Raw genomic sequence first — 27014 nt, forward strand, 5'->3', positions numbered from 1 at the left:
TCCAGATTTTCCACCAGGCATGGATGCACGGGCCTTTCCTTAGTGGCGGGCATCGACCGGCCGTTCGGCGGGCCATCTGTTTGACCTTCAGGGATTTATTTCCTTTTCGGATCTACCTGATTGGTACGATATTACGGATCCCAAACTGTCAAGATTTCCAGCTTCGTCACTGGCTTCTCCATCCAAATGTGAGGTCCCAGGTTAGCCGTAAACTTACAACCTTTGAGAGATGGCTCCTGTCCAAACACTCCGACAGGAAAATGATCACTGAACTCTACCCCATGCTGCTTCCCCCTGCGCCACAAGACAAGTCAGTGGATCAGCGCCGCTGGAAAGCGGAACTAGGCCGTAGCCTATTGCTATTAGAATGGCAACAGATTTACTACAGGGCTCATCACACGGCACGGTATACTGGGAGCAGGGAAGCGGCAGTCAAGGTGGCTACGTATTGGCACCGGACGCCGGTACTCTTGCACCAAATCAATCCCGACCACAGGCCGGACTGTTGGAGGGGTTGTGGAGAACCAGGCACTTTGACACACATATTGTGGGAGTGTAGGGAGGTGCAGGGGTTTTGGGAGGAGGTTCTATCTGAGGTGGACACCTATTTTGAAATGGAAATTCCCCGCTTTCCCGCCTACACTCTCCTTGGTTTGCCCAATGCACTCACGTTTCCACTTAAACCTCTATGGGGGAGACAGATGGGGATAGCCCTAGGGGCAGCTGTACATCACATCTTATCGCTCTGGGGTTCACAAACCCGACCCTCGCATACAGGATGCCTGCACCAGCTATGGTATATTATAGGCATGGAGCGCTTGCAAGCCACCATTACGGCTTCCACAGCATCTTTCCACGAGGTGTGGCGACCACTGATCTCACTGCTGGCTAAGGAATTTAATGAAGTGACCTGCCCCAAGTATCTGCGGCTGCTCAGGCTCACAGAGGCTCCGGCACCCGCGGAGGGATCGCAGGAGGCGTTAACTACTATTCCCACATAGCGCATGACACACCTGTTTCGGGGTTTGGGGTGGGGGCAGGGGGAAGTTGGGTCGGGGGCGGGTAGGTGGGGGTGGGTAGGGGTAGTTGGGTGGGTTGTTTGGGAGGGTGTGTGTCAGGAGACAACGAGTTTCTTGTTTTGCTTCAGCACCATTGGCACTACATGACCGGGGGATTTTCACTCCTGTCCCGGGAACTTGCTGATGGGATATCGAAGGAGACGGCTGGAGCTGGAAGCCGGGTTTGTGCAAATGTTGAATGAACTCTGGGGGGCTACGGGGTCTTTCCCTGACTCATGTACCCATGTTTGTTTTCATACATGAAATTCATAAAATAAAGATAATAAATAAATAAATAAAAAAAGATAGGAGAGGGTGGAAGGGAGGGTATAATGATCAAGCCCCACATTGGAAGAACCAGGGTGGAGGAGCGTGGAAGGACACTGTACCCACGACCCAATGACGAGAATGGGTGCAGAAGCAACAGTTAAAACAGTACGAGATATCCTACCCTCTAGAGAAGTGAAGCATACCATCCCCAACGAAGACAAAGGCCACCCGTAGGGAGGCAAGTGGGTAGAACGCACTCTGATAAAAGCCCTTGCAGAGCGGGGAGGATGGGTGGGCGTTAAGCAATCTGTGGCTAGACTGTGTCTCTACCAGATACACCATTACCCAAGATAAGTAACTCGTTCATCTGATAGAGACATGTAGCAGCAGATTCCTTAATTTTGAATAGATACCAAAGCTATACCACATTGGAGGAGGGTCTGCGACTGAAAACCACCAAGTTCCAAAGACAACTCCTCCGTCAATAACATTGACCAAAATACGGTGGGAATAGCAATGCCAGCGTGGCAGACACCAGACCCATTAAGTTCTGTAAGTGAGCACTAACAAGGGGAAGCAAAGGCACCAGTCAGTCAGTCAGAAAACAGTACAAGACCTCTCTTGTCCAGACATGGATGAAAGGGAAGCACATAACCAGAATGGCCAGTGCAGAATGGAAGAAAGTCCTCAAACTTCTGCAAGAAGTTGTTAAACAAGTTCCATGGATCTGCAAGAGACAAGGTCCCAGAAATTAACAAAACATTACGACAGTCAGGGCATACAAACGGAACATGCACAACAGTGGATGTCAAAAAATGACATGTGGAGGGACAGCTGTCAACATGCAGAGCTATACAGAACGATGACTACCAGGAGATATATGTATAAGGATGACGGGGATACACAGAAGCAAACAGTGTGGACAGTGAGAATTACACCACACATGCAAAATCCCAATGAAGTGTAGCTTCAACAGCACATGTGCGCCGGCAGAAAGAGGTGGGTGCACCCCAGGTAGTCAACCGGCCAGCCGTATCCGGAGGTACAACGGTAAATGGATACTGGCCAGGTCGGGCACACACATAAGGCTCACTCCCGGGGTGAAAAGGGAAAGAGAAGGGAAAAAAAATCTGGAGGGGGAAAAAAACCGATACCACAGAAAGGAAAAACCTAGTATGCCTGCCTTCTTGCTGTGTGGATATCCCATGACAGATATACATATAGACATACACGTATGTATGAAAAGACAAGGTGAACTCTAAGAGCACACCCTACATAAAATAGGAGACCGCACAAGTGGTACCAACGGCACTGATGCGAACCAGAACAGGATATACGGGGAAGGAACCCAGATCTTCCTCGTGACAGGGAGAGATATGGACCACTACACTAACTACGAAAAGAGTTAGTAATACACATACATAGAAATCAGAAATATATATTTATATATATATATTAATATATATATATATATATATATATATATATATATATATATATATCGCCACTTGTGCTCCTGCTGCTGCGCCAGCTATCAATAATCAGCCAACTCCAACAAGGACACGGAAGACCCAGAGTGCAGGTGAGTTTTTTATTTTATCGCACACCACGCCAGGATAACGTTTCGCCCTACACAGAGGGCTTGGTCACATGGCGCACTGAAAAAAGTTGCGTGAATTTAAAGTGCTAGTGCAGTATCAACGTCCTCACTGATTGGTTGTAACTTAATTAATCAAATTAACACCACAATTGTAAACACAATTTCTATACATGTGCAAATAAGGGGGCAAGGTATGGCAATTAAATGCAAGTGCTTAAAAATTCCTGTATAAATACACATTCGATATCCGGCAAGTTTATGACAGAAGCTTGAAACAAAACGGACATATATATATACACATACAGATACTGCTTAAATGGAAATAAGTATCCCGAAGAAGAGTACTCCCACTAAGAACATCAGCGGGGGCCAGGAACAGGAGTACCTGAGCCACTGCGCGGCAAAGAGCAGAGGGACTACAGACCTGGGAAATGCATGGGGAGAAAGGGGCAACCTGCAGCAGTGATGTGTCCATCATGTACTCTACTGCCCATAAGCGAAACCCAGACAGGGTCTGAGCCGCGAAATCGCACTTAAGCACATCCCAACACCAGAGACTGAAGAGATAATATCACTAAAGGAAAACGCAGCCAAGACAGTGGCGCAAGGTGTACCGCAGGCACCCAGTCACTGTGAACATACCCAGTACGTACTCCCATATCGTGTTCATATTGAACACAGAAAAGAAACCGCTCTGGAGCAACATGCACAAAAGGGACACTTGCTAACGTCCAAGACAGCCAACGTAGGCAAAAAGGGCACAGCGAAAAGGCTAAGTACACGCCAGGGTGAGCGAGGTGTGGCAGAAAACAAAAAATACTCTGGAGCAGTCTGCCTCCCTAGAGGTAGAAGAGTGCAATGGACCAACTGTAGACCACAACCCATAAGCTCCAGGAGAGAGCCACGCCAATCTTGCGGGTCTCACCAGAGGAGCCTACAGTATGAACCATAGGACAATTCCCCAGAGGGACAGAAAAACAATCCTTAGAAGACTCCAAGGGAGCCTTTGAAGCTTCCTGAGCAAGGAAGAGAGGCTTTAAAACAGCCTACGAATACCCCGCATAGGGTGTGTCTTATCCCCGTAACAAGCCAGGGACACCTCAAGAGACCAACTCTTAGATATAGGACTCAAAAAGAAATGCAGAAACAGCCAGCTGGCTGTACCAATTAAGGACAAAAACGGCTGATTAGTCGTACAGTCCATCCGGGCAATAAAGTTTTGAACCCATAGGCGAATACCAGAAAAAACAGTGACAATACTTCAACCAAAGTAAAAGTCTGCAACAAAGACTAAAAAAACACAGGATTTATGGAAACCCAGACATGAGACGTTTGACCACTGAGTCAGCATGAATGTCAAAAAGGGAAACACCATGAAAGGGCAAATCCCGAAGAAACTCCTGAACATTCGCAGGAAAACTGCCATCATGCAGCTATGGTTGGCGGCGCAGAGCAACTGACCACGCCATAGCCCAACCCACAGAGTCAGTTGGGTCCATGGCTGACTGAATGAAAAACTGTGCCAGTTCCGGGCCATCATGAAGCAGCCGATCCAGGTCAGCAGGAGAGCCCTCCAACAGAGATGGAAGGAGAGATTCGACTGAGTCCCGAAGGGCAAAAGTAGTCCGTGCAAACACGCACAACGTATTCAAAGACCAAAGGGCCGAGCTGGTGGATGCAAAGACATGGCGGCCAAAAGCCTCCAATCAGTGAGACTCGCTAGTGCGAGTAAGTACCGGAGATGGGGAGGAAGGTAGCGAGACAGAGGCTGCCTGGACTACCAATGTGCAATAGCCCGACCCAGAGGATCTACCGATGAGGGCCTCACCCAAGTCCCAAGAAGAATGTCGTAGAATGACAAGGGCTCCACGTCCCCTTGGTAGAGTAGATCCAACAAGGGATCAGAAGGCAGAGAGACTGAGTGAGGCTGCATCTGTAAAACATCTGCAGCTTTACAAACCGCTCTCGCAAACACTGCACTAGCCTCCATGGCCATTTAGATGGCGACAATAAGCCATCCGTAGAGGACAGTTGTAGAGGGACCCATCCACCAAAAGGCAGAGGCTATGCAGCCCGAGGACTACCAAAAGCCTGCCAGTGCCCAATGGAGCATTGAAACAACCCTGGGGGTGGTGAACCCTCAGGGGCCTCATCCTCCTCCACCAACAGAGGAACGCAGGAGGCAGCCCCAGCATTGACCGACTTAGAGACTGTGTCCACGACCACCGAAGGAGACTCATCCGCCTGGAGTCAACTCAACCTCCACAGAGACAGGAAACTGCAGTGTGGAACAGCGTTGACTCTGAGTCTAGCTACGTGCAGCAGCCACATCCGGCACCAGCGCAGGGAGCTTCACAGGGATGTGCAGTGGCTTCACAGGAGGGCCAGACGGCTGACTGGGATGCCTCTTCGGGCCGTGTCCCTACATTGCAGCAACACCGAACAGGAGTCAGGGTACTCAATCAGCGCAGAAGACAAACACACTGGCGAATTCCCGATCGGAGCGCTTACCCACTCTGTGGAGCTCGAAGACGTGCCAGGGAGAGGAGGTGCCCTTAAGATGGCCTGTAAAGTCCTATAATAGGCTTTCAGCTGGGCTCTAGATACCCCAACACCAGGAAATGGTGGGTAGGTGGGGGTCGACTCCTGGGGCCCCGTGTCCGGTGAAAACCGGGAGCAGCGGGCCCCAGCGTCACGTTTATGGGAGGGCAACGAGCTCCAGGACTTCTTCCTGTGCTTACAGCATCAGGTGAGCGACATTCGCGGGGAACGACTGAACTGTCCCGAACAGAAGCCCCAGCTCGAAATGGAGACTGGCGAAGAGAAGACTCCGAACAGGACATCTGGGCGGACAGCAACTTCATCAGCCGTTCTCACAGGAACTTCAGCTTCAGCTGCCGGCAGGCATCACACTCCTCAGAGTTGTGGTGCTCACCCAAGCACCACATGCAGATCTCTTGTGCATCAGTCGCAGTCATCTGCTGCGTACAAGTCTCACACGACTTGAAGCCCTTAGGTATCGCACACTATTCCCGGATGCTAAAAGCGTCGATAAGGCCGGAAAACAAAAAACAGGCCAGAGGAAATGCTTCTCCTGGATTGGTACGCGGAAAAGAAAGAAACCGACGTCAGCGTGCAAGGAGGGTCTTTTATGGCTCCATTGATGTCATATCCGTGGACGTCAAGAGGGAGCTATGCAACCCCGTCCCCCAGCGTGCAGAGGTACTGCTGAAGATTCTCCAGATCCAGTCTGATGCATGGGGATATTCTAAGTTAAGGAATCTGCGGCTAGATGTCTATCAGATACAAGACTTGCACTTAGATGATAATTATATGTTGCCTATGATAACCACCGTGGCTCAATAAGTATTTATTTATTTTTTACACCGTTTTAGAAAGCAATAACTTGACCTGAAGGTATCGGGTATCAGATCACTTCATACAGCACCAGCAGTTGCGTTACATGAGCACACATTCATTTTTAGGTTTCGTCTATTATCATTCGCTTGCGAATGTAATAGGCGAGAATTCAAGTGCTCCATCGACTCGTCAAACCACTGCGGTTTTTTCACAGTGCATGTGAGTCACGTGACCACAAAAGCGGGTCACGTGACCACACAAGCACGCACATCTCCTTAATCCGCCTGCCACACTTCTCCTCCCCTCGTTCGCATTCCCGCCCCCCCACCAGGCTCTCCCGCCCCCATCCGGCTTCCCTCCGTGCATCTCCCTAATCCGCCTGCCACACTTCTCCTCCCCTCGCTCGCATTCCCACCCCCCCCCCCCCCACCAGGCTCTCCCGCCCCAATCCGCTTCCCTCTGGCCATTTGCCAGCATATCAACACTCTTACAAACACTACAGTACGTGATGCACACAGAGTTTACTGTGCTTCACCCTTTTAGCCGGCGTTCATCAGCCTCGGTGGTAGCCCCACAGTTTGTGCAGCCTGTGCTAACCAGTGGAGAATTCAAACACCCCCTACAGTCCGTGCTGACCTGTACAGCTCTCTTACACCACTTTCTGTCTGTGGTCACCGGCAGAGCATCATTAAAGCCTTTACTTACGACCTAAACTCTTCCGACAGACCAAGGAGCGCCTTCAGCCCGCCCACAAGTACAGCTACCAGGAACCTCCCACAGCCGCTCTGCAGGACAGCATCCTCACACCTGGCGAAGCCTCTGCTGCCAACTAAGCATCTTATCACCCCTGCTAACACTGTGCTTCTGTGCGACTTCCGACGCCCCCAGCAAACTGGGCTCACCAGTCTCCCTTCTTCTCAGGAACACCGTGTCCAGCTGTTGCTGCTCGACAGAGCCTGAGCTCACTTCCAGCAAGGCAGTCTACTTGACATCTCCTGCAGCCTCCATGAACAGCGGCGGATCAGCCTGACGTGGACCTGCCTGACCAGCCGGCCGGGTTTGTTGTTGACATAGATCAGCTGCTGCCGACAACAAATTAAAAGAATAGATAACAAGCACTGGCATTGCAAATAGATTTCGCATTTGGAAAGTTGGAGCTATTGGTTTTGTAAATGACATTTTATATTTATATATCGTTATTGGTATTGTCAATAAAAATATAGAAATATAAAATGTCATTTACAAAAACAATAGCTCCAACTTTCCAAATGCAAAACCTATTGGCAACGCCAGTGCTTGTTTGTTGTTGTTTTTTTGTTAGGCACATGGAGATTAAGTGATTTGCCCACTATCACAGGATGTTCAGCATCGTTGCGTAGACACGAACCCAGTTTCCCAGATTAGAGGTCGCCCACCCTAGCCGTTAGGCCAACTACTTTCCCCAATAACATACATTAGGTATAGTATGCCTTGTGCTTTAGGATAACGGAGATTATTACATATGACAATCTATCTTGCAATATCCACTTGAGAAATTGGGGTGCCAGATCTGATGGTGCAAAGGCAAACAAATTCTTTTTCTTGACTGCACAAGTGCGGTCAATATAAACCATGAACACCCATTTAATATTTAAAGTGTTCTGTGAGCTCTCAGTGAGGGACTGGGGCTTAGGGGCAAAAAGCAAGACAGTGGACTGATCGACATAAAAAGACGAAAACACCTTTAGTTAAAAAAGAAATGGTGTGCAACACTATCCTCTAGTTGTGCATTTGTGCTTTGCAACTAACAAAGGCTTTAAATACATGTTACATAGCTGAAGCTAGATGAACCAATGCAGATGTGTATGGAAATATGTTCTTTTGCAACTGCAAAAGTTAGCAGATTAAAAGCTGAACAGTAACCAACCAAAAGAGAAATTATAGTGCTCTAGACCTAGTTCTAGGACACCCCCGCGCCGCACGGCCACCAGCTGCTGCGTGTGCCTCCCCGCCTTCTGCCTCGCTGCCCCGGCTCCGCCGCGTGACCACGCCCCCTGCCTTCGAGCGGCGTGGTCCGTGGCCGCCTGACCTGCCCCTGTTATCTTTGCTGCATTTGAAGTGTGTTTAGTTTAGTCCTCTGTATTGGCTTGTTTCCTGTATTTGTTTTTCTTTCTGTATTGCCTTTTTCTGTTAGCCCCCGTCGTCCTCCCTCCCCGCTTCCCGCCACCGCCGCTAACCCCGCCCCTTTTTTCCTTCTGTACCCTCCCCGCTCCCGCCTCCCAGCTGCTCCGCCCCCCCGCGCACTTGGCCATATATGGCGACCGTGCGAACGCGCAGCGGTCACGCGCAGTGGGCGCGCCAATTGTGCGCCAAAGGTAAGCCCGTCTACGCCCGTCCGCGCCCGGACCGCGCCCAGTGCCAGGACCCCTGGCCCACGAGGACCCCGGCCGACCCGCCTGACTTACACCGCCGCCACCCTCATCGCACTCAACACCGGCCGAATCCCAGGATGCTACCGAGCCACCCCACGACGCTCCCACGGACCCTTCAGCTGCCACGCCTGCAAGTTCACCTGCATCCGGACCTGCCCGGCACCAGCACCTGCCAAGCCGAACACCAGCAGCAACCACCTCAAGTGCATCCTGCTCAACACCCGCTCCGTCCACAGACACGCCATCGAACTCTGGAACCTCCTAGACACCACAGCCCCTGACGTTGCCTTCCTCACGGAGACCTGGATGAACGCCTCTTCAGCGCCCGACATCGCCATCGCCATCCCAGAGGGCTACAAGATCACCCGGAGGGACCGCACCGCCAACCAGATGGGAGGAGGCATCGCCATCATCCACAGGAACACCATCCGTATCACGACTAGCACCGACAACACCCTAACCACCGCCGAACACCTGCATTTCCAGATCCACACCGACCCGAAGACCACCCTCAGAGGCACCCTGATCTACCGACCCCCGGGACCACGCACTCAATTCAGCGAGGACATCGCCGACTTCGTCAACCCGCATGCCCTCCCCTCTGCTGACTACATCCTCCTGGGGGACCTCAACTTCCACCTGGAGAACAACAACGACCGCAACACCAGCACCCTGCTTGACAACCTCGCCAACCTTGGACTCAAGCAACTGGTGAGCACCCCCACCCACCTCGCCGGACACACACTCAACGCCGTCTTCTCATCCAGCAAAGACATCGCCTTCAGCCACGCCACAGAACTCCACTGGACGGACCACAGCTGTGTCCAATTCACCTTCGAAAGAACGACGATCCACCACCACCAACAACAGGTTGCCCGCAGAAGCTGGAACAAGATCACAGCCGACCAGCTCGCCGCCTCACTGAGCCAGCACCCTCCTGCCAGCTCAGCGAACCCCAGCCAGGCCGCCGACAACCTCACGAAGTGGATCAGCAACTGCGCGGACGAACTCGCCCCTCTGAGGACCCCGCCCAGCAGACCCGGCAGCAAGAAAGCCCCATGGTTCACCGACGAACTCAAGAGCTCCAAGAAGAACTGCCGAGCCCTCGAGAAAGTCTGGAGAAAGGAACCTACACCGGACAACATGTCCACCCTCAAGCTCGCCACCCGGAAGCACCACCAACTGATCCGCGCCGCCAAGAAAACTGCATTCAAGGACCGGCTGGACAACAACGCACAACACTGCAAGGAACTCTTCAACATCGTGAAAGAGCTCTCCAACCCCAACGCCGGAAACAACGACATCACCCCTTCGCAAGACCTCTGCAACTCCCTCGCCTCCTACTTCCACAACAAGATCGCGGACATACACAACAGCTTCAGCACTCAACCGACGCACGCCACGACCACAGCAACGCCGCCCACCACCACCCTCCGAGCCTGGACTCCGATCAGCACCGAAGACACCGTCCGCATGATGAACTCCGTCCACTCCGGATCTCCGACCGACCCCTGCCCTCACCACGTCTTCAACAAGGCCGACGCTGTCATCGCACCCCACCTGCGGGACATTATCAACACCTCCTTCGACACCGCCACCTTCTCCGAGAGCTGGAAGCACGCCGAACTCAGCGCTCTACTCAAGAAACCTACAGCAGACCCCACCGAACTCAAGAATTACCGCCCCATCTCGCTACTCCCATTTCCAGCCAAAGTCATCGAGAAAACCGTCAACAAACAGCTGGCCCCCTTCCTCGAGACGAACGGATCCCTCGACCCCTCACAGTCCGGCTTCCGAGCCAACCACAACACCGAGACCGCCCTCATCACCGCCACCGACGACATCCGAGCCCTGATGGACAACGGAGAAACAGCGGCCCTCATCCTCCTAGACCTCTCCTCGGCCTTCGACACTGTCTGCCACCGCACCCTAGTGCAGCGCCTCAGCAACGTCGGAATCCAGGAGAAGGCACTGGAATGGATCGTCTCCTTCCTCGACGGAAGAACAATGAGAGTCCGCCTACCACCGTACAAGTCAGAGGCCACCGAAGTCATCTGTGGCGTCCCTCAAGGATCCTCGCTGAGCCCTACCCTGTTCAACGTCTACATGAGCCCCCTCGCGGCCATCGCACGCCAACACAACCTCAACATAATCTCCTACGCCGACGACACCCAGCTGATCCTCTCCCTGACCAACGACCCCGCCGCCGCCAGAGCCAACCTGCACGAAGGGATGAAAGATGTAGCCGAGTGGATGACGACCAGCCGCCTGAAACTGAACTCAGACAAGACGGAGGTCCTCATCCTGGGCTCCTCGCCCTCCGCCTGGGACGACTCCTGGTGGCCCCCCACCCTGGGCACCGCACCCAAACCGACGAACCACGCACGCAACCTGGGCTTCATCCTGGACTCCTCCCTCTCCATGACCAGACAAGTCAACGCCGTCTCCTCGTCGTGCTTCAACATCCTGCGCATGCTACGGAAGATCTTCTGGTGGATCCCCACGGAGACCAGGAAGACCGTCACCCAGGCCCTCGTCACCAGCCGACTGGACTACGGCAACGCCCTCTACGCCGGAACCACCGCCAAGCTCCAGAAGAGACTCCAGCGGATCCAGAACACCTCAGCCAGACTCATCCTCGACATCCTGCGAAACAGCCACATCTCCGGACACCTGAGAGACCTGCATTGGCTCCCCGTCAACAAAAGAATCACCTTCTGTCTCCTCACCCACGCACACAAAGCCCTACACGATCAAGGCCCGAGCTACCTCAACAACCGAATCAACTTCTACGCTCCCAAACGCCAGCCACGCCCTCGCCGCCGTCCCACGCATCCGTAGAGCGACAACAGGAGGAAGGTCCTTCTCCTACCTGGCCGCCAAGACCTGGAACTCCCTCCCGGCTGACCTGCGCCTGACCCAAGACCACCTCTCCTTCAGGAAGAAGCTCAAGACCTGGCTGTTCGAGCAGTAACGCTCCCCAAGCGCATTGAGACCCTACGGGTAAGTAGTGCACTCTATAAATGTCGTTGATTGATTGATTGATTGAAAGAAGTGCAATAGTTGACAAAACTTTCCTATTTTGTCACATAACATGTTCTTGTGGTAGGCTTTCTACCATCCTTTAAGATTCACATACTTTCCCGCAAAAGTTATAAATAATCATATTCAAAATCTCAGCTGCTAAATTGAACACTTTTGAGGGACTTAACAAAGGGATAGTTCAATTACCCTTTATGCTGACTAAGCAAAAACTGACACCAGGAAAATCCTTAATGTAGATTTAAGAACCTCTCTTAGAGTACCATGATAGACATGCCTATGCTGGTACGGTCAGAAAGGAAGAGGTGTGGCGCAGCGGCCAGGGTGCCCGTCTCCGGACAACCCGGTTCATGGTTCAACCCCCGGCACTGGCGGCAGGTTAGCCGAGCACCATGTGACTGGGCAATAGCTCGCCTAATCTTCCCGACGTCCCCCAGCGCCGGGACACCTCTCTGGAGGTAGCTGTGAGCTTTACAAATGCTTGTATTTCATTTCATTTGAAAGAGTCAACTGGGACTGTATCAATTTCTTCACCACCATAAGGATCATTGGAAGAGATAGAAAGCAGTCGTAGTGTCCCAGACCCAGTCTATTAGTACATTTCCCAGAGACTTGTGGTGAGAATCCCTGTAAGAGAGGCTTTGCAATTTTTTGTCTGCTTAAGTTGTTTGGTTTCCTGAACGTGAAATATTAATGAAGAATGTTAAAATTGTGAGCATCCTGTGGCGAGTGTGCATGCTTCTGCTTCCAAATATAATGTATAGTACTCATGTTGTCCATTTGAACTACAAACCTTAGATCAGGTGTGAGAAATACTAAATCTAATTTCTGTTCCACTGAAAAGTATCTTAACTTACTGTACCCCAAGGGACAGCTCAAGATAATCTGAACAACATTTGGTTTTACAAGCTCCAAGGGCAAGACAAAGACACTGGATTTACAGCCTTGACAAAATAGATAGTTCCTATTGAACTGGAAGGGGCATTAATTTACACTTCCAGCAGGGAATCAGTATACTCCCACATGCACAGGGAATCTTCTGTTCTCAATGACCCCTTACTCCAAAGTACTACTCACCACAAAGAACTGCATTGAAGGGACACATTCTGCTGGCTCTGTTGGGGGAGGCAATCCTTCAGGGATTACCACAGGCTCCATTTTCACCAACCCTGTAACGTCCACATCCTCATCCTCTTCATCATCAGTTATTTTAAAGTCCAGGTCCTCTGTGTACTTTCTGCGCTTCACATGTCGATTGGAGCGCCTCTTCTGAAAGAATGTTTGGAGTCAATTAACCAAATCAACAGAGACTAATAACAGCAACTCCCTCAAAGTCAGGAGTACGGATCTCTTCCCAAATCCAGACCGGTCCGACATTCACTTCCACATTTCATTATCTTACCTGAATGCAGTTCTCATCTTCATCCTGTGGGTCTGTGGACTGGCCAGCAGCAGCCTGCTCTCCATCAGAGTTGTCGGAAGAGACGTTCCGCTTCCGCTTTTTACCCACTATGGGGGTAATGGTGCTGTAAATGATAATTGGGGTCCACAAGTTAATTAAACAACCCAATGTCGTTAAGGACGATATATTAAAAAAAGATGCAGGTGGAGTTAAAGAACAGGTCTGCAGGTGTGGTTTGAGTTGATAGAAAGATGGAAAAAAAATTGCTTTTGTAGAGTGGAAGAGCTATTGATGTGCATAACCAAAAGATGTTCGTTTCAGACAATAAAGCAAGAAGTCTTCAATTATGTGAGGAGTTCAAGGAAGGGCAAAAGAAACCTATGCTGCTCCCCGGAATGAAAGTGGTTTTCTTATTACAACTTCCCTCTCTTCACATAGCCCCAATGTCATTAAAGCATGTGATAAAGAAGGAAACCCTTTACCCAAAATTGCACCTGGAGTTATAATACATGAAGCTAGAATACTTTTAATGTTCTGCCAAACTGAATAGCTTTGCTAGTATCGACCTGTGTTTCCATGGTTTTCTTTTCTAGAGCGCTCAATTAGAGATCAATTTGGACCCGTACAATCTTCAGCTATATTCATGTGCTGGGAAGTGGTTTCTACCAGGGAAGTGGTGCAAACACTGGCTGGGGTTCGTTGTCCGTTTGGATCAGTGGTCACAATCTCTATCCTTCACTGAACTTAAAGAAACTGCATCTGCAGCATAAGTAACTCACAATAAGAGGACATACAGGGAAAAGCACTTCATAGATCCGCACTGATGCGCATGTGTAACCTCAACCTGCTGCTGAATCGACTAAGGAAGGAGCCTTTTGAACCGCTCCACAAGGTAGAACTAAGGTTTCTAACTTTAAATGCGCTCCTAATTCCTATTGCATCACTGTGAAGAGTGACTAGCTGCAAGCCCTAACCATGCAAAAGCCTGATCTGCAAATAAACAAACACAGGGTAGTTAGGCAAACACATTTACGCTTTCCTTCAAGCATCATCGAACCATTACAAGTGAACCAAACATTTCAGCTACCAGTTTCTTTCAGAAACCTAAAATTCAAGACTGAAAAGCCCTGCATACGCTGGAGCAGCACAGAACAAAATGTACTACGTCAAAAAAACAAAGGAAATCAGAAAAGGAAGCTAGTTCTATCTATCATTTGGAAATTCAAATAAAGTGTCACAGGGACGAAAGGCACCATTGCAAGATGGATAGTTCAAACATATGCTACCAAAAGTCAGGTGTGCATACAGAGGCAAGAGCACAGAGCCCGCAACCCAGAGCATATTCCTCAAGGAAAAAGGGATCCACTCTTGCCTTTCTAACAAACATTCGAATTAACAACATATGTATGGCAGCCATGTGGTCATCTATCCACACAACACTAATGTGTGGGCATCCAAGTGAGAAAAAGAGTACCAAAACATTTGTTTGCAGGCTCAATCAGCTTTCAATCCCACCCCCAGGGGTGAACCAGGATATCATTACAAAATCAATGTACAGTATGCAAAACAAAATGGTTACTTACCACTAAAAGTTATGGACTTTGAACAATGTTGGGCTGTTGGGATTCCATCTACAAAATGCACTAGACACAATGGGAAACCTGCTACTCCCAAAGAAATCGGAGTTACAGTGAAACGTGACAGCTGGTTATTCTGGATCTGTGCTTATTTCAATTGTTGCAATTTTAATTAACTGGTCCCCTTGAACAATTTGGGAATAGCAATAATTACGATTGTTAGTTTGGCTTGGGGCAACTACCACTGGTTTGGTTTCCTCATTTTTTTTAAATAAGTGGAGCAAAGGCATAATGACCGCATGTACAACGAACCCAGCTATAAACCTTTTCCTTTTGAACAATGCACCATGAGTTTTTTATTTCACCTGTAACAGATAGGTCTACATGAAGGAAAGCCTAAGGATAACAGAGCATGCACTCCAGTTCTGACAAATCATTATGTCAGCACTCAGCCTCCTGCCCCTTTTTCTTTGGATTTTATTTTTGATTACGAGATATACATGAATAGGTCTTATTTTATTGAGTTGCTTTGCCGAAATGTACGTTCTAAAAATAATACAGAGTAGCGATTTGGTTTTGATTCAAGTTTTAAAATATGGCTATCTTGAGGGGACCAGCGTGACGATTGGGTCCAAGGTGACGTCACATTTAATTATCTCAAACTTAGATAAATTACAGTGCTGTGGTATCGATGTACTGGTCCCCTATGAGGAGAAAGCCCCTGAAAAAGAATCTATTAATAGACAGCTTCTCCATATAGAAGATCCATCGTTCCTTGATCCTTACCACTTGGAAAGAGAAAGGGTATTGCAGATCTCCCTCTGCAAGGATGGAAGGGGAGTTTACCTCTAACCAGAGGAAAACAGCGGTAGAGTACTATCTGTAGTTGAATAAAACAAGAAATGGAGCTGGGTGGCAGGGGCCCTGAACACAAACAGTACAGTAGGTCTAAGGTCTGGGAACTCTTACTAGCAAGGACCTTAAACTGGTTTCCTGGAATGCAGCCGGCCTAAACACAAGTCAAAATAAATGGCTGTTGCATGATCCGAACGCAGATATAATATGCATTTAAGAGTCCTGGATTGTTACAAGTTGGTCTATGGAAGATTATTATGTGCTGAGCCGCCCTGCGTCTCCAGTGAGTAGGGGACATGCGAAAGGTGGCATCGCTATTTTGCTTAAATCAAGCCTTAAGTGGTCCTACAAAACAATCACACATTGTGAGAAAGTACCATCTTTCTAGCATGGGTATGCCCCCACTTTTTGCTGATGTGCTTTGACTGAATGTGCCATGGGCTCCTGCCAACCAGGTGACCAGGGCCTGTGTTCCTTCCCTAAAACTGTGTTGAAACTAAAATCCAATTGGCATCTCTGGCCACCTGTCAGCCCCTAATAAATGGTCCGCTAGGTACCCAGGGTCTGGTGACCAGAGGAGACCCCTAAGGGCTGCAGCACTTATTGTGCCATCCTTAGGGGCCCTGTACCCTGGCCCACACACTGCCTTGGCAGGCTGAGTGTCTAAGTACAGACCTAAACAGAGTGGACATGGCACACATACCTGTGTGCCATGCCCACAGACCCACTGCCCTGGCATACATCAGCCACCCCTCTAGCTGGGTGCCCTATGCCAGTGGTGTGGACACAGGCGCATGAGCCCTGTGCCCCTACAGTACCCAGGGCCATTCCTGGGTTTTGTAAGTGCATAGATGCCATTAAGAGTATATGGTGCTGGGAGGTTGCCCATACAAACTCCACAGCACCATAATGGCTAAACTGAAGACGGACACGTTTTATATCAAACTTCTCAGCACATTAGACCCACACTATTGCCAGTGTGGGATTTAATGTAAAATGCACTACAGTGGGCATCTTACAGATACCCGCTGAAACCGAATCTACAATCCACTTCTTGTCTGAGAGGCTGCCTAGGCTGCCCCTCAGCAGACATGTTTCTTGTCCCCCGGGTGCAGAGCCCTCGCTCTTCTGGGCCTGCAACAATGCACATCCTGGGACGAGGTGCCAAGCCTCCTCCCCCAGGATGGGCAGGGGAAGTTTCAAAGGCATTCCGCCTTTGTGAGCTTCTCCAGACCATTTGCTGAACTCAGCAACTGGTCCTCACCAGTTCTGACGCCCACTCTGGCGGGAAACCCTAAGTCAGGAAGAGGGGGGTGCCAGCCTATGCCAACTCCACCCCTCAGGTGGGAGAGGCGAGGTGAAGCACAAACCTGGGCTCAGGCCATCTTGAAGATAGGAAGCCCTGCCGAATCACAGCTAGGCTCTTGCCCACCTCCACAGGAGAGGAGCAGGCTAGGGGGTGTACCCAGCCCAGGACAGGGAGCCATTGGTCCCTGCCCTTGCCCTACTTGTAACGCCCCTAAATTTAGATTTTAGGGGCTCCCTGAACCTTCCTTCCTCAGATCCTGATTGCAACAACAAGAAGGCCAATAAACAAGAAGACCTGCCGCGCAGCTGCTAACAAAAGGACGACACCCACTGACTTGGCCCCAGAACCCTATAGGCCAGTTGATCCTTGAACCTGCTCCTGTGAAAGTCCAGGGTCTCCTGCGGATAGCAACCTCGACAACCCCGGAGGACCTGCCTGCCTCGACCCTTCAAAAAGACTGGGACTCCCATGAGCAGTGGTTCTACTCCAACAGCAGTACCCCTGGTGCCAGCCAGGAACCGCAAACCCAGCCCACTCTGCCAAGCCAGGCCTGTGCCTGAGTGACCCAAGACCACGAAAACGTCCCCCCGGCGACTGGGACCCGAAGTCCAGTGCCCAAAGACCCTCCTCGGCGAACCAGACGGCGCCTGCAGCCTCAGAACCAGGGACCCCTCCAACCGCGACCAGCCGACGGTAAGATTTCCCAGACACCACTGCACCCGGCGCCCTGCGGCCCCTTGCACCTTCCTTTGGGGTACAGTTTTGAGAAGTTGTAAGTGTGATCTCCACATAGAATTTATTCAGTTTTCCAGGATTAGTATCCGTTTTATCCAGCTCATAGTATGGAGGACAGAGACATTTCTGTTTGTAGCAAAATGTCTTTATTTTAATTCATATGACAAGGACAGCCGACACGTGTTTCGCCCCCTCATGGCGAATTGCGCCGGGGCTTTCTCAAGGCTAAATGGATTAAATCACGTTGGCGATTCTTATTTCCAGATATGTACAGTGTCCAAAAAATTTTTTAAAAACGAATTCTTCAGTATTAAAATATTTCCTCCCCTTGAAACTGCCTCTGCTCTCCTCTGAAACCCAGGAACAGATCCACTTCCGGGTGACCGGAGGCAGACCCTTGGGCCTTTGCTTCTCTTTCTACCTTCCTTTGGGGTACCTACCTCTTCTCCAAGATCCCAACATACCTCTCGAAGTGGTGGAAGAACCTGAAGAATCTCTGTCCCCGAGCCTGCAGCCTTTGTTCACCTTTTAACTTTCCCATTGGATAACATTGAGCGCCCGACGGCTCAAAAGCGCCCTGCAACCAACCGCCCGAGTGCCACTGGAAGTGCAACAACTACCCTCCTCTACTTCCCCGATTGCCCTGAGTAAGTGAGCAGGAGCTCAGCTCCCACAGCCGCATGGCCTGCTTGCTTGCAGCCACCAACCGAAGGCCCCCTACCCTCCATGGGATTGCATTGGGCCTTCTCTCTGCTCCCGGCTGCCCCTGTGCCGCGGAGGGTTGAACTACTGTACCTTTCCGACCCTGGGAGACCCCTGAGTCTATGCCCAGAACCTTAACTCCACCAGTCGAGTACTTACTGAACAGCCGATGACTCACTTTCCTTCCATAGGCTAACATTGACTAGTTTTCACAGAAATTTCTTCTAAGTATGGAGTTTTGAAACTTTAAAATATTCATCTAAAAGCAGCCGAATAACGAATTCCGAAATACTCACCAGTACTGAACCACAAAAGTAATCTTAACTGTACTTACCAGTTACCTGCATTTTCTTCCATAGGAAACCATTGACCGTTTTTCTGTGAAATTTCTTTGTCGATTTTTGCAAACAACAAATTTTCTTTAAAAATCGTACCAAATACTGAAAAAGTAAATGCTTACCTGTCTTAGGTAGAGGTCCTCGTGCTGAACCTAGGAGTCCAGTACTGAATTACAAAAGTAACGAGTACCTACTTTACCTGTGACTTGAATTTCCTTCCATAGGATAACATTGCTAGTTTTTCAATGGAAAGTTTTTTAAGTGTCAACTTGGGAAATGCATTTATATTCTTTAAAAATTACAACTATAACCAAAACGCTTTTACTTAACTGTTTACAGCTTAGGTCTCGGGACTGAACCCAGGATCCAGTCCTGTGGTTAGAAAAGTAATCCTTAAAGTTATCAACTGCATTTATGTAGAAAACCCTATTGAGCTCAATGTTAAATTGTGTTTGGAATTGTGTTGCCTATTGCAACCCCAGTAGCTATTGTACTTACCAAGTTTATTGCCTTTCTGCAAAGTAATAACCTAAAGTCACTCATATTGAGAAAAGTATAATTTGATACCTGTTGGTTCTAAAATAAAAACTATATCTTTTGATATAAAAACAATTGGCCTAGAGTTCAGTTCTTGAGTGTGTAAAACCTTTTGCTGACAGAGTGTACAACAAATGCTTTACACTGTACTCATACTGCCTTACTGCTCAACCAAGTTATCACTTTAGAGAGTAAGGTCATATCTGACTTTGACCTCTGGCATACCTCTGGGGATTGGGGACTCTATACACACTGTACCTTACTTTATTCCAGTATATATAGAGCCACTTTCTTACACACATTCCTCTAATTTATTTCACGCAATTAAGTTTGAGACTAAGGTTAATCATAACTCCAATTCCCTTTTAATTGCGATTGCATATTCCTCCAGGTGCTTCTAATACATACTTATTGAAAGATTTGTTTGCCTTCATATTATCAATTTTCGAAAATTTAGAATGTAGGAATCTACTGTTGGTGGAGACTTGAACGCTAAAGTATCCACCCATAGTTTGGAGCTTTTTGCTAACTCTATTGAAGGGGAAGCATTAAATATATCACCGGCTCTATTCCCAAATCATAGTCGAACGGATAAAAGAGGAGTAATCCTATTAGAAGGCTTAAGAAACTTGGAGGTTGTAGTAGTCAACGGGAGACTAGGAAAAGATATTCCAGCGAAAAATACACCTAAGGGACCGATGGGTGGCTCCATTATTGATTATGTAACTTCCTCCACCTACTTCTTTAATAGATTATCAAATTTGGCAATTTTAGAAAATCAATTTAGTGACCATATGGTCATTAGTTTAACATTAGATTGGCCTTGTTCTGGGGAGAGCTCATGGAATTTTAGGGATAAAGCAGTAGCTTTTAACAAAACAGCCGAATTTATTGGAATTCTTTGGCTGTCTCAAAATTAAAAGAGTCCTCAACTGTTTCAATAGGTGATTAGCAGATTAGAGTAACAGAAGTCTACGATCACCTCTGAAATAATTTACTAGAATTTTATAGTCCTATTATAAAAACTATGGTTTAGTCCTGTAAAATTTTTCACTCAAAAATTAAGCTGAGATTAAGTTTTAATCCATTACTTCAAATATATAGGGATATACATTAACTAGTAAGGGCCGAATTTGGAAATTACTCTCCTCAACGAAATAGACTAATAGGTCTACTAAAGAGCAAAATACATCGGAAAAAAAGTTCTTTAAAATGAAAAAAAGGAGGACTATGAATTGGTCGAATTAAAAGAAGCTGCGGCCAAAAACAATTCAAAACGATACTGGGAAATAATTGCAGAAAGTTGTGGCACTAGAATTAAATCTCTTCATATTCCAATAAATGAAAAAGAATGTAAATCCTATCTACTAGGTCTTTAGTCCGCTAATTTAAACTCCCTTTCGCCAGACTTCCCTCGAATAACCACCTCAGAAACTTCAATCTATCCCCCCACTAAGGAAGAAATTGTTAGATTGATCTAAAAAAAAAAATGAGAGCCTCAGGGGCAATGGGCCCAGATGAAATCCCCATGTTCATTATAAAAAAAAGTGTCTGTATTATGGGCAACACACCTTATCCCTTGTTTGATTACTGCTATCGATACAGGCGGACCCCCACGCCATGGTCTGGTAGTATCCCAATTCCGCTGCACAAAAAGGGCGAATGACACCTTCCAGGTAATTACCGGAAATAGCCTTATTAGACGCAGTAGGGAAAATCTTCGCCCGCAGTATTCGAGAATCTTTCTGACTGGGTAGTGAAGGAGAAAATCCTCCTCATTGAGCAAGCAGGGTTTAGGAAAAATCATTCCACCTTAGATAACATCTGCATGTTGAAATTAATAAAAGAGAAATACACAGTCTTTCACAAAACAAATGTCTATGTAGCATTCATAGACTTTTCTACTGCGTTTGATGAAGTAGATGCCTCCAATTTTGCTATCCTTAGTTATCGCTTTACATTCCCAAGCATGGTGCTGGGTTTTAATGGGGGGGAACTCCGGGCCTATCTTCAGTTATTACTACGGAAAACGGACTGAAGAAAGGTTGCCTAGTAGCACCTCTATTGCTTTCTTGATATGTAAAAGATCTACCGGATAGTTTTTCTTCAACGGAAGGAGACGCGCCAAAGATAGGGGGCCACTCCTTTTCTTATCTTGTCTACGTATGCAGATGATATTGTAATTATGGACCTGACCCTTATAGGTTTGAATAAAAAATTGTCACGTCTACAGAATTATACATCTGTACAATTTTTGAAAATAAATGTTTCTAAAAGCAAGGTCTTGGTTTTAAAACACAGAAAAAACAGAAAACAGTGTAAATTCAATTGGAGAATTGGATCAGAAAAATTGGAGATTGTAGATTCTTACCTTTATCTGGGGAAAGTTATTTCAAGTAGTACAAGGATTAATGCCCATATTGATCATAGCTCTTCTAAAGCAACGTCTCATGCAAATGGCCTTCGCTTATTTTACAGTATGATGGGTCGAAGATATTTCTCACATTTGCTTTTAGCTTTTAAAACCAAAATCCCCCTAACCTGTTATATGCAATTTAATCTATACCAGTAAGTGAATGGAGCTTTTTGAATAAGATCGAAGGCCAAATGTTTCGCAAAATATGCAACTTTAATACACTGGTGCCAATAGCTGCTATTAGGCTAGAATTCGGCTTGGTAAATTCCTTTTCACAAGGACTAGCTAGGGTAATTCATGGGGGATATCAATTAAAGAATAGTGAACCTCTTTCTTTGCGGAGTTATATTCAACAGGAAATTTTTGTTGGATAAATATATAAATACTCCTGTAACGATTTCATTCTGGCACTGCAACATTTTAATGCGCAAGAGGATTTTGTACTATCTCCTAAAGAATTAAAATCTTTTAAAAAGATTTCTAGGGGCTTAATTAGCTATCAGAGAGATATTGGGATTTGCAGAATAAGAGCCAGACTGGAAACAATAGTCAAGTATGCTTCCCTGAGAGTTTCTCAGAAATATCTATTTTGGAACTTAAGCCACAGTATTCGTAGATGGATTATTCTCTACCGGATGAACCGCTTACCCTTAAATGATTTAATTGGAAATTGGTCACCCAGCAGGGAAGGTGGAATAAATGTTAACCTTTGTAATCAGGCTACTCAGAATCTCGATCAGGTTTTGTTTGTTTGTCCTGCTCCGATTACATTCCAGAATGGCGTTAAAAATGTTACATCAGCTAGAGAATATCTGCTCTGTCCAAAAATGAAATAGTATGCATTAATGTATTTAACTTTTTTAGGGAGTTTATTAATATATTTTAAATGGTTTTATAAGACCTCAACTAGGACTTGCTAATTCTCAGTTTGCACCAATTAGGTTCCTTTGCTCATCTAAAAAGTTTTAAAGGGAAATATCGCTGCTACTCTTGATGCACCTTAGATAAATAGTATTTATTCTTAACAGGACCTAATTCTTTATGGTTCTAGAATCGGAGATACTGGTTAGATTGCTGCTACTCTACTGCTGCTGTTAGATGCACTTTACTTAATGTTTTGCTATTATTGATACATGAAGCACTATATTCCATAACATGTCATTAGATGAAACTGCTTTTTAATGTTAATATATTTGATGTTTAAATAATATCCTAGAGGTGATGTTGGAAATTGTTATGTTCTTAATGATACATTTTTAATTAAGTATTGTTTAAAAGGCTGTTGGGTTTTGCTATGATTAACTTGAAATGTTTCAAGTGGATCTCACTGGAGATCCAAATGCTTAATATATTGAAATGAATTGACAAAAGCTCCTGTTCTAGATTCATAAATATCATTGGTCTTAGGAATTCAGCCTTTGTATTTAGGTGTCATGCAAGATGAACTACAGTGAGACCAATATCTCTGTTGATGACCCACAACCACAGTGTTGATGGCTCAATAGAGATTGGGTAAGATCCCATGACCCCTACCTCACTGATGTGCAACATGTTGATCACACTGGCAGTTACAACCTACTTTCTGAAAGACAACTGCGAACGCCCTCAATTCAAACAGATTTATGTGAAGGTGTGATTCCTGACCATTTCGCACTTTTATGGATCTTCTTGAGAGCTCTCTGATCTAACTGGAAAGCATCAATAATGTCAGTTATGGCCATGAAAACCCAAATCACTGAGCCAGAAGAGCAAAAAAAGATTCACGCTACAAAACTCACTATTTACTAAATACAGGAAACACCTGGAATACCACTATAAATGTACACATGCTACGATGCAACTATAAGTAAGGAGGTAAGTACTATTCTTAAGTACCTACCATTCTGCATAGATTTTACGGTGCTCAAGACATACCTATTCTCTACCCAAAGCTCCCAGCAACTGGTCGGGACAAATTCAAAGAAAGAATGTAGGGTGATCCAATGCAAGGTAGGAGTCTCAAACCCTCTTCCAGAAGAGGTGTGCCCTGGAATGCTTACACATATAGAAACAACATCCATTCAACTACATCAACTCACTTGGTCTTGGACTTTCCTCTGGACTTGGATGACAAAGATGATTTCACCTTCTTGGTTTTCTCATCTTTGTTCTTCTCGCCTCGTCCAAGCCGGATACCAGAGGCCCTCTTTCTCCTCTTCTTCTCACCAAGGCTTCCTTCTTCATCATCAGCCAACACAGCAGGCAGCTCATCTTCATTCAGGACCCTTGGGATGTTCTGCTCACCCCGAGCCCGAGCACGTGCAATGGCCTCCGCTACAATTCGGTTTGCCTTTTCTTGCTTCTTCTGGTGCTCCAGCTTCCGTGTTTCCCCTGTTCCTCCCACTTTGCCAGACGGTGCAGGGGAGGAGAGAGATGCAACCTCACTAGCTGTAAGGACTTTCACCACAGAGAGGCCCGGAGTGCTGCCTTGTGAAGTTGTAGTCTACAAAGACAAAAAAATAGAATTTTTCACAGTAGTGTAACCTAATGATTAAGTTACAGAAACTATTACACAGTATGCCATGGTATAACATTATTAAATTGCAGCTTTGAATCAACTGTCTTTTCCAGAATAAATGCTGTCCCATCCTCAGCAGGAGTAAATGAGGAGACACAAGGCACAAGTCATTCCTTAATTACAGCTGCACGATATAACGAATAGCTTCTTACCTGTCGGTGTAGTTTTGCAGCTTGAAGATCTTTCTGGATTCACTATGCTGTGCATTATTCCGCGGTCTAGTGGTTGGGGCTGGAATCGTAGTCTTTTCTTTTTTTTTTTTCCGTAGCCCAGGTGGGCGTCGACGTCCCCCCTTTTGGTGTATTTCCGGTGACGTCGGCACGCTTCCTGCGGAAGCTTACACTTTTGGGCGCCATCTTCGGATTCTTTTTCCTCGTGTTCGTTCTGTTACCGAAGGTATGGCAATGTTCAACTAAGTCATTCACTGCTTTAACCTCTAAAGTTTCTTTTCCAAGTATTGTCTCCATTTCAACTCCCCTTTTCTCTCCAGTCTCATCCCTCTAGCGGAGGTGGGTGGGTTCGCTTGTGAATCCAGAAAGATCTTCAAGCTGCAAAACTACACCAACAGGTAAGAAACTATTTGTTTTGCAGCGTGAATCTTTCTGGATTCACTATGCTGTGCATAGACTTTGTAGCGGTTTCTCATGTTTGTGGCGGCTGGGTGGAAGATGAGCGTTGGTTATGGAATATGTGTTGAAGCGCCTTCTGTCCGACTTGTGCTTCCTTGTTCATCTGTATATCCACACAGTAGTGCTCCGTGAACGTGTGCACCGAAGCCCATGTTGCCGCTAGGCATATGTCCTGAATGGGTGTGTTAGCTAGGAAGGCTATTGTAGCTCCCTTTTTCCTGGTAGAGTGGGCACGTGTCCCCACTGCTAGTTCCTGTCCTGCCCGCTTGTGGCAAAACTGTATTGTTTGGGCGATCCATCGCGCAATTGTTCCTTTAGTTACTGGTTTCCCGACGAAACTGTTAGCGAAGGACACAAAGAACTGCTTTGTTTTCCTGTGTTTCTTCGTTCTCTCAATGTAGTGCATGACTGCTCTTCTGGCGTCTAGGGTGTGCAGAGCCCTTTCAGCGCTTGTGGCCGGTTTCTGGAAGAAACTTGGCATTCGTATAGTCTGGTTCATGTGGAATCTTGACATCACCTTTGGCATGAAGTGTGGGTCCGTTCTCATCACCACCCTATCGTTGTGTATCTGGATGTAGGGTTCTTGTAGCGTTAGCGCCTGTAGCTCGCTCACCCTGCGCAGTGAGGTGATTGCTACCAGAAAGGCTGTTTTCATGGGTCAGCATTTCTAGGGAGTCCTTGTGAATTGGTTCGAAAGGTTCTTTCATGAGTTCCGTTAGGACTAGGTTAAGGTTCCATGCAGGTGGCGGCACCCTCTTTGGTGGTGCGATCCTCTTTGCTCCCTCCAGGAATCTCTTAACAACCTGTGATGTGAAGAAACTCTTGCATGTTTCTCCTCTTGTGTAAGAGACTATCGCTGCCAAGTGAACTCTTAAAGAGGATGAGCTTAGGTTTTTGTCGAGCAGGTGTGTGAGGTATTTTAGCACCGTTGAGTCCTTCTGCATCTTTTTGTGTAGCTTTTCCCTCCTGCACCACAGTGTAAATCTCTTCCATTTTGATACGTAGCACTTTCGTGTGCTGGGCCTTCGGGCCTCCCGAAGTACCCTCAGGGTGCTTTCTGGCAGTTTCAGATGCGCAAACTCTATGTCCTCAGGAGCCACGCTACTAGGCTCAGGCTCCCTGGCTCTGGATGCAGCACCTCTCCGTTTTGCATGAAGAGTAGGTCTTTCCTTCTCCCGAATCTGTGGGGTGCACTCTGTGCCATCTCCATGATCTGCGAGTACCAGGTCTGCCTGGCCCACTGCGGTGCGACCAGTATAAGGGTCATGTTGCTCGTTTTGCACTTGCTGAGTACCTTGTGCATCAGGGGTATCGGGGGAAAAGCGTAAGCAAATGTCCTCGACCAATCTTCCCCAGGGACCCCTCCCCGGGCAGCCTGGATGCGAAGTTTCGGCATTTTGATTTTGGCGTGTTGCAATAGGTCCACCGACGGTGTCCCCTACCTGTCGAACAGCCTCCTTGTTTCTTGTGCATTGAGCTCCCACTCGTGGGATGCCGATGTCTGTCTGCTGAGCCAATCTGCTTCTACATTGTCTGTTCCTGGTAGATGTATGGCTAGTAGGTCTATCTTGAGTGGGATGGCCCATCTCCATATCTCCTGCGCTAGCTTCGAAAGCGGGGCTGATTGTATCCCACCCTGTTTGTTGATGTAGAACATCCCTGTTGTGTTGTCTGCCTGGATCAACACTCTCTGGTTGTACAGCTTTGTCTGGAATGCTTTTATAGCGAGGAAAACTGTCTTCAACTCCAGGTAATTGATGTGTCTGACCGCATCTGCTGGTGTCCACAGACCCCTCACCCCAGAAGAACTGGAACAAGAACTCGGCACCGATCGAAACGATACCGATGACCCCGAAGGCCTTTTGGCCTTTAGAAAGTTTCCGAACTGGAGTGAAGAAAAGTACATCCGAACCCAATGGCGGAAAAAAACAATCTGAGGATGGAGAGGATGCCCATGCACACTGTAGTCCGGGGGAGGAGCCACCTATCTCGTGATACTTAGAAGACTCTTCCAGGACAACAATATGCAATCATCCGGACCCAACACTAGGCGGCGATCTATGCACAGATATGGATTCAGCAGCCCACTTGCCTCGAACATTCTGCTCCTTCGAGGTGTGTTGCTCTTTCTCTGCACACGTGTTTCTCCCAGCACTAATGTGCTCGCCCTTGTGTGCTTTTCCCCTACTTTGTTTTCTTGCCCGTATGCTTCTCCT

The 27014-nt window shown here is 47.5% G+C and overlaps 1 protein-coding gene across 1 annotated transcript in view; it reads right to left on the bottom strand.

Moving 5' to 3' along the window:
- The window catches only part of CHD8 (chromodomain helicase DNA binding protein 8), a 911220-nt gene that overhangs the window by 725147 nt on the left and 159059 nt on the right, over positions 1-27014 (bottom strand). Inside the window, exons 4-6 of the mRNA XM_086919771.1 lie at positions 23691-24094; positions 13144-13267; positions 12819-13010 (exon numbers count right to left, since the gene is read on the bottom strand). Coding sequence (XP_086775897.1) covers positions 12819-13010; positions 13144-13267; positions 23691-24094 — 720 coding nt within the window. The remainder of the gene's footprint in view (positions 1-12818; positions 13011-13143; positions 13268-23690; positions 24095-27014) is intronic.

The sequence above is a fragment of the Lissotriton vulgaris genome, chromosome 5, assembly GCF_964263255.1.
Source record: "Lissotriton vulgaris chromosome 5, aLisVul1.2, whole genome shotgun sequence".
In the NCBI taxonomy this organism is placed as follows: Eukaryota; Metazoa; Chordata; class Amphibia; order Caudata; family Salamandridae; genus Lissotriton; species Lissotriton vulgaris.